At 37.5% G+C, this 8,882-nt stretch overlaps 1 protein-coding gene across 1 annotated transcript; it reads right to left on the reverse strand.

The window, feature by feature from the left end:
• Positions 1 to 4,810: 4,810 nt before the first annotated feature.
• On the reverse strand, positions 4,811 to 7,874 carry LOC129266946 (uncharacterized). The gene is made up of 3 exons (XM_064104067.1): positions 7,647 to 7,874; positions 6,532 to 6,690; positions 4,811 to 6,029 (listed from the first exon to the last, which is right to left on the reverse strand). Exons 2-3 carry the CDS (start codon positions 6,683 to 6,685, stop codon positions 5,089 to 5,091), a joined length of 1,095 nt encoding a protein of 364 aa, XP_063960137.1. The 5' UTR covers positions 6,686 to 6,690; positions 7,647 to 7,874; the 3' UTR covers positions 4,811 to 5,088.
• Between the last annotated feature and the right edge of the window lie 1,008 nt (positions 7,875 to 8,882).

Here is an 8,882-nt window from a genome sequence, read left to right on the forward strand (position 1 = left end):
AAACTGAAAGAAACCGAAAGGCTAATTCCTGCCCACCCTAATTTTCATACCCTTTGTTGTGGGTAGTGCTCATTCAAACATGAATAGTTTTCCAACATTTTGGTGTCATTTAAAAGATGACTTTATTGACTTTCCATATATATAAGTCTTTCTCCCCAAAGTAGATCAATTATGATGTGCTGACCGGGCTTGTCCCTTAAATTGTTGGTGAACGGAGCAGCAAGCAGGAGGCCACCAGGGCTCCGTTACACAAAGCTTTGTAATCAATCGCTAAATACCAATGACCAATCAAGATCGTCGTTGCACGCGCACTCTGTTTGAAATACGGACCGGAAACCAATCGGCGCGGTTCTTTCATACTTGCAATTCATCGCAAGCCTTTGTGTTACGGAATCCAGGTCTCACCTGGCGCAGCTGAGAATGCAAATAGGTGATTAAATTTAATTTACACAATTATATATATACATATATATATATATATGTATATGTATATATATATATATATATATATGTTTTTGCAAGATTCATATTTATATTCTATGTATGACAATTGTAAGTGCTGTGATACTTTGTGTATATCGCATATACAGTGCGTATCAAAAAAAAGTTTACACTTAGAAAAATCCTGTAAAATTATACATTTGTAATATCCTGAAGATTTTTCCACATTTTAACATTGGTACAGATCCATTTAAGCAAATGACGATATAACTGTCGAAAAATATTTCCACTTGAGTGAACACCACTTACTTTTGAAAAGTTAGTGAAAAATGATTTGCGCAGAACTTTGAAATAGTTATGCGAATAAAAGTAGACCTTAATCATGAAGAACAAGTTGAATTTATCTATTAAAATTGATTTGAAGATATCTTTTACATTTTAAAACTTAGTGCATTGCGCCCCATCCCACTCCCCCACACACTGAGGCAATCGTGACGATATTTGCTTTACACTGATCTGTGATTTACATGAAATGGCTTAGGCTTGATTTTCATTTTGTTAATCATTGTAAAGCTTGGAAAAGGTGTGGAGAAACAAGTATTAAATAAAAATGAAATGTAAACCCACTATAAATGATAAAAACTTAGTGAGAAATGCTAGAGATGTCTGATATAAACTTTTGTTCAGATTTAGTAATGTCCTCAGATCCAGCTGGCACAAAAATGGTAAAGGTTGTGCTTACTAAGTGTTGAAATTTCAATTTGGGTGGCAAAATTGTTACAAAATGCTTGAATGTATTCGTCTAATTTCTATTGACTATAAGTGCAAGGGAAATGTTTCGCAGGGTAAATTTGATTTCGCCCTTTCTCCTTGACACTGCGTGAAAACGAGCATTTCTGCGCAAACAGATTTCTGCGAGTTTTACAAAAATGGACAGTGCTCACTCAAGTGTAATATTCTGTCAAAACGTTTACTTGCATTGGATAGATGAGACCCAAACCTAAGATTATATGTGAAAAAATTACCCACATGTTGTATATTTTTTAATTCCCAGGGCTTTTTCAAAGTGTAAACTTTTTTTTGATACGCACTGTATAAGTAACCATTATTATCTTTATTACATAAAGACTATATGGCCCGTATTCTGAACTGGTTTAAAGTTGTGGTTTCACTATGAAGAGCCAATTGGGGCACAAATCCCTAACGGTACACATCCAATTTATGAACTCATATGGCACCCAAATTGTCTGGGAATGATAACTAAAGTATTTTGAAGCATTTTATCATCATTATGAAAGCAAAAGGAAACAAAATAGTAAACATAAGAAATATACAATATAAACAGAATGTTAAAATCTTGGCTCCCCATAATTTTAGCACAGACTTAGACCATGGACCTATAAATAGATGGACATTCATCGCTTAGATAATGAATTCACTAACAGGTGACTGTAATTGTCATCTGAATAACATTATCTTCATACTAGTCTTTTTTGGTCCTTTGATCGTCACCGTGAGAAGGGACTGAAGCAGTTCGTGATTGGACATTTATATTTCACAAATTATATGCGCAGTTGATAACAAATCAATGAAATAATGGAGAATCGATGTGCAGTTTTTGTTTACTTTTGGTAATCTTAGTTCCATGTGTTTTATTTGGGGAAATGTCTGCATATTTTGATATAGAGGCAATATTGTGATTGATTGTTAACCATTTAAAATTCAAGTTTCTCCATAATATTCCAGATATACGTGGCACATAACATTTATAGATCGTGTATCTCTCAATGTTATTGAGGTCCTTATGTGTGAGCGGTAGTTAGCGGATCGAATAATATCATATTCTATATCATAAAAATCGTCTGCTTCTTAAGTTTGCTGCTCCATATATGAAGCATGTTGAATGAAAGGCACATGCTGAAACAGGGTATCAGCCAACAAAAATCAAGACCGGGGAAACTGTTCCGTCTTTGAGTAATCAGATACCCTTGGTAGTCATGGTAATTGCTATTGTAACAACACCTGTATGTTCTCATTAAGATACGCATAACCAGGTGACGGTGACTATCATTGGATCAAAGAAATGCTCGCGTTAATCGTCCATCTTTTCATAGGTCCATGCTTAGACTATGGTCTAAGTTAAACCGGACTTCAGAATACGGGCCTATATATTTGTTACGCAATAATGTAACTTTTGGTGTGAATTGTTCTAATCAGGCTAATGGTAACTGAAATTCATGTTAATTTCATCTTCCTTATTTCACTGCTCTAGAGCACCTTTTCTTTTTTTATATAATTATTTATTTTCCGTGGTGAAAAAAATGATCATGTAGCATTTGGTGGAATAATAATTTCGCCAAGGAATGATGGTTGATGTACATGCATTTGAATCGCGGTAATTATCAGATTGAAGATACAGTTTGAATTAGGAAAAAAAACTCTTTGCTAACGAGTCATCATAATCAAGTTTCTATTTCTAACTGCCAGTCTTTTCCCGCATTTCTTCCGGTAATCTGTCTATTGTATTGTACAAATAAAAGTTTATAACTTATGCTTTTGTATGAAATAAGAATTGTCCCTTTTAAATATGTCGTGTAAATTTTTAAGTAATTTGATTGTCATTGTATTTTCTCTTATAAAGGGGACAGCTATAAAATATGCACCTTCATGAATCACAATTACCTCAAACACCTGGACATCTAAGAACATCCTATTTCTATTCATACCTGAAACCAGGGGCGTCGATCCATTTTTCAGATTGGGGGGGCAAAATCATTAACGTTCCAAAGGCGCTCGATCGTATAAGACACCCATCCACACCCCCCACACCCACACACACCCTCACACACCCACACACACACACACCCTCACACACACACACACACACACACACATATATATATATATATATGACTCATGAGACACAGACACGTATCTCACCAACAAATTAATGCGAGCGCGAAGCGCGAGCTGATTTTTTGTAAGCATACTGACAGGAAAAGCGTGCCTGTTTAGGGCTGTTTGTAACTCATGAGGATACATATCTCACTACACAGATAGTACGAGTGCCGAAAGTGAGCTGAAATTTCTTTATATTCTGACCTGAAAGCTTGATATTCTAAGCATTTTGGGTACTAATGATTAAGATTGGTATCTAAAAGAATAATAGATGCGAGCGCGAAGCGCGAGCTGATAATTTAATGGCTGACAGTTTAATGGAAGTTTTTCATAAAGAACAAGATATATATCCAAGAAAAGATGATTGCAAATAGAAGCAGGAGTTCTTTTGAAGCTTAAAGACCCTGACCGGTGTAAAAACAATCATATATCAAAATAAAGGTAATGATTCATACAATACGAATATACCAAAAATATTACATATATCTCCTTCCAATAGTTAAAAATATTAAATAAAAATCAAAGAAACTGCTCCTCCAAAGTACGCTTCGATTGAGCACCCCCACGTTGCCTGGAAATGATGACGTCACGTTGTGTCAGGAGGGTTGTGATTCCATAGGTTTGTGTACAAAAGCATTGGGTATTTTCTTCCATTTCCATGTTATGAATCCATTTTTTTTTCGTTTTCAGATGAAAATGGCACTCAAAATTATTCACTGTTCAAATTGTTGTAAACCTACAACTATTCACTATACCTTTTTTGTGATTTCTTTGTTTGGCTCTTATTGGGCCTAAATTGCTATGTCAGGAAAAGTTGTTATACATAATCTAAATGCAGATAGAATTGAAATCTGCGCCAAATAAGCAGGAAATAAAATATGGCAAAAACTAGTTCAAAACTGCAGATTTCATAAATTCAAGCTTGTGGGTAAAAATATATGTGATATCCCTCTGTGATAGAAGTGAAGAGAATGAAATGCGTTAACTGGAAAGCAAAAAAATCACCCAGTTTTTCTGTGTACAAACCTATGGAATCACGACGCTTCTTACACAACGTGACGTCACGGTCTCGAGGCAGGTGAAAAGCACAATAAAGCCTATTTTCTAAGCGGGGTTCGAAACCCGATAATTGGAATATTCTTAAGCAAAATACTCAGCTGGGAAGCGGTGAAAATGCATAAAGCATACCTTGGTGTATTTAGTAGCTTATAAGCTTTCGATTGGTATATAATTTATCAATTTCATTTTCGGGTCCGGTCTGGATCTTTAAAACTGAAAATGGGACATTTACATTCACCTATTCAATCATGAAAAGTATGGGTTTTACTACAGAAATGATGGGAGCGCGAAGCGCGAGCTAAAATTTTTTATATTTCCAATCTGAAAAGCAGACATTTTGAGCACAATTTTAGATAAAGAACGAGTTGTGTATCTCAATCTCGCTTGCTGAACATTACAATTTTTTTTTTTTGGGTATATCCGGAATTATTGGGGGGGGGGGGCAAAATGATATGTTTGCCCCCCAATATTTTCATTGGTGGGGCGATCGCCCCCCCTTCCCCCCCCCCCCAGGATCGACGCCTCTGCCTGAAGCCCGTTGCCATCAGAAGCGTGCGCTTGAGACTTCTAACTACAGGGGGGGGGGGGTTCATAACTAATATTCTCAAGAAGTCATGAGGAATTATTGTTAATTACGAAATTGTTTCGAGCACATATCTTTAAATTCAAGATGAATAACTAGTTTCAAGTTCAAAAATAAGTATGCTTACATCTAAAAATAGGCTTCGGCTTGGGCTTCACTTTATCTGTTTGGACAAGCTCGTAATCACCATCATCTTGCTCTTTCCACATATGGCGACCCTTTCCTTGAGGCATCGGCATGGGCCGTGCCCTCTTGGTGTTTTCGTACCCGTCATTGTATACTGCTTTCCTCACCGGGCGAGCCTTGAGTTTAGGCACGGGGATGGGACGAGTGGTCTTGGTATTCTCGTACCCGTCGTCTCCCGTCCTTTGACCAGTCTGACGAACCTTGCCGATGGGCACAGGAGAAGGACGGGCAGTCTTGACGATCTCGTATCCGTCACTGTCTGGCGTATCCTCCAATTGTCCGGCCTTCCTATTAGACCAATGAGTAGCAAGGGCCACCTTGAGGATTCCCCCATCGCCGTCTACTGGCTGATTCACAGGCAGCAGTGATGTGTAGCCACCTTCTTCAACCTGGGGTCTGTTTGGTTGCTGCTCTTGATGAAGCTGTGCCTCCTTGCCATGTGGCACACCGAAGGTCTTCGTCTCTGCAAGGATCTTTAGCTTTGAAGGATGTGGTGATGCTGACGGAGAGAACGCTGACTCTTTGAACTCTGCGTCTTTGGTTTTGCGTCCCAACCGGTTAGGTCTCCGACGACGGAGGTATACAAAGATGAAGACAACATACGATAGTACCAGGATGATTCCAAGTGCAATAGCTACATAATTGACACCCTGTACGCCCTCCTGTGATGTAGGTCTTGGTGCGGATCCTTGGTAGGTTGTGACATGATAGGTTGAGGACGGCGGTTTCTTTGAGGTGTTGACCGGCACAGGTATTTTTGGTTTTGGTGTTGGCCGACTGGTAGTCAAACGAGATGTTGGAGTCAAAGATGATGTTGAAAGTATACTGGGTGCTGAGGTCGTAGGACGGACTTTCGATGTGGCTTCAAAAACAATATAACGGATTTTAATTACATAAAAATCATGTACCAAGTTTGGAAGTAATACTTGAAGCGCTTTCTAAAGAAATTGCAATATTTTATGTCAAGTACGATTAAGGTCTCCAAGGAGAAACGAAGCGTTATTCAATCCCAACATGCTCAATGAAATGAAAAAAAAAGTTATGTATCTGTTTAAAATATACCGAGATCATTCCATCATTTTTTGAAGAACGTTTTTTTTAACTGAAATTATTCCAGAGTGGTCTACTAGAGTGATGAATTATGACGAGTGATGTTTGACATGTGGGTGGTGGGTAGGGGGACAGGGGGGGGGGGGGGGCGGGGCGGGGCGACAGCAGTTGTCACGGAAGCTTTTCATCCCTTTCATTTTTTTTCTTGTACAGGTATTGGCATGTAAGTGTTCTGTAAAATTACGCAGGTATTTGTGGTGGTGCTGGGAATTAGGATTTGTTAAAAAACATATCATGTCGCCATCAAAACTTACCGAATCGGGAAACTGGGTCTAACGCCGTGGTTACGTAAGGCTGTCCCGTCGGACCGGTCCGTTTGGTACGATATTTTGGAAATACAAGAGCCGGAGTTGGGATGTCTCCATGCGCCGTGTACGGGGAGTATGCCGGTATGATAGTGCTCGCCATGACACCTGTCAACGGAAAGTTTTCACATTGAGGAGGCAATTTATGACTTGAAGACCTATTATGGTATTGCTCTTTCCCGGTTGATTTTTAATCTTATGATAATGATAATAATTAATATACAGTATTCATGTGGCGTTTAAACCAAGGTTTCTAACGACTGTAGGCCTAAACTGTTACCCCGGCTTTAGCACAGGTACTTGAGCGTGTAAGGAAGTATATTCTTCGGGGTGCCCACATATCATTATTATATTAATTGTTACATTTATTATAATTATTGGATTTTATTGCGATAAAACTATCAAAATACAATCACAAGCAGTCAAAGACTAAAATGTGTGACTGTTTACATGTACAAATAGACACATAACAAAATACAAAGTAAACATTATAAATAGTCAAATACAATACAGATTCATACAGATGAAAAAGAAATGAATTGTAAGTTAATGTCAAAAGTCATAACATAATCACTCCAAGGTGTCACCAATGAAGAAAATGGGGATTGAAAGATTTGGGATGAAAGAGGAGAGAGGAGAGGAAAGGGATGAGAAAAGGGAAGCAGATAGAGATAAGTCAAAAGAAAAGGGAAAGCAAGAGGTGGAAACTGGAAAACGAATAAAAGGCAACCTTAAGAATAAAAACTCAGTAGCAATATAGGACATTTAACACTGGTTATGGTAAAACTAATAATATCATTGTAATCATTATATTATTATTATCATCATTATTATATTCATTCTTGTTATGTTATAATATTACTATTACTATCACGATTGTGAGTATTATTGTTACTGTTTATGTTATTATTGTTGTTATTATCATTATCATCATTATTATAATTATTAATATTATTATTATTTTTATTATCATTCCTAAACCGTTTCCATCACTTAACCGAGTTCCCTCGACTCGATAGCTAGCTACCCCGACACAGAACCTACAGATGCGTTGATGTCCTTACCTGCATCAGCAGAATCACATAAATATATGCAAAAGGAGAAATAATTCAAAGTAGTCTCTGTCTCAACTGGCCCGCCACCCGGCCCAAACAACTTCCTTCTTTCATCCGAGTAAGATCCGGAATCGCGTCTGAAAAAAAGCCTTGGACTTTTGTGCGGACAACAGCAGCAAAACTTCTAGGCTAAAATATGATTACAGCTTACTTTCCTGACTTATAGTCGAATAATAACCAGGAAGAAATTATATAAATACCCTTTTATGTTTCAGGAAATGGCCATCATAGGCACAAAACCGAAAGCCAAAGTAACTTATTTTTTATGAATTGTTTAAGTCATTATCTCCTATTACGTATAAATCACAATGTATATAAACAAACGATAAAACAATAAAGTTTATTCTGCAATAGAATAAACGGCTTGTGTTGCGTGTTTTGAGTGGTTATTTTCACAAAAGTATTGAAATTGTTATGGAGCATGAAAGAGATAAATGGCCATCATACAGACAATTACCATATGTTCACGCTGCATCGGCTTGCGGTGCAAACCCGAGAGCCGGTACAGAATCGTTTTTATGCGTGTAAATGCGATTAACTTGCACCGGCTCGCTGTGCAGACACGGCAATTTTGCTTTGAGGTTGCACGGGCCTAATCACAACTGGCAGGCCAAAGATATTCATTCGAGCCGACCCATTGCTCAATTTTTTAATTTGATATTGCTGATTGACAAAAATGAATGAAAATGACTGACAATCTAACACTGATTCTAGGTAGGGTACCTACTGAACTTACTTTTTCCAAATTGGAAAGATATACTGTATCACCACTATGGAACTATATATTTACTGGCGGAAGTGTTAGGGTAATTTCACTCTATCAAGGTTGCACGGGCCTAATCACAACTGGCAGACCAAAGATATTCATTCATTGCTCAATTTTTAATTTGATATTGCTGATTGACAAAAATGAATGAAAATGACTGACAATCTAACACTGATTCTAGGTAGGGTACCTACTGAACTTACTTTTTCCAAATTGGAAAGATATACTGTATCACCACTATGGAACTATATATTTACTGGCGGAAGTATTATGGTCATTTTACTCTATCAAGGTTGCACGGGCCTAATCACAACTGGCAGGCCAAAGATATTCATTTATTGCTCAATTTTTAATTTGATATTGCTGATTGACAAAAATGAATGAATAGGACTGACAATCTAACACTGATTCTAGGTAGG

Source organism: Lytechinus pictus, chromosome 8, assembly GCF_037042905.1.
Source record: "Lytechinus pictus isolate F3 Inbred chromosome 8, Lp3.0, whole genome shotgun sequence".
NCBI classification, from domain to species: Eukaryota; Metazoa; Echinodermata; class Echinoidea; order Temnopleuroida; family Toxopneustidae; genus Lytechinus; species Lytechinus pictus.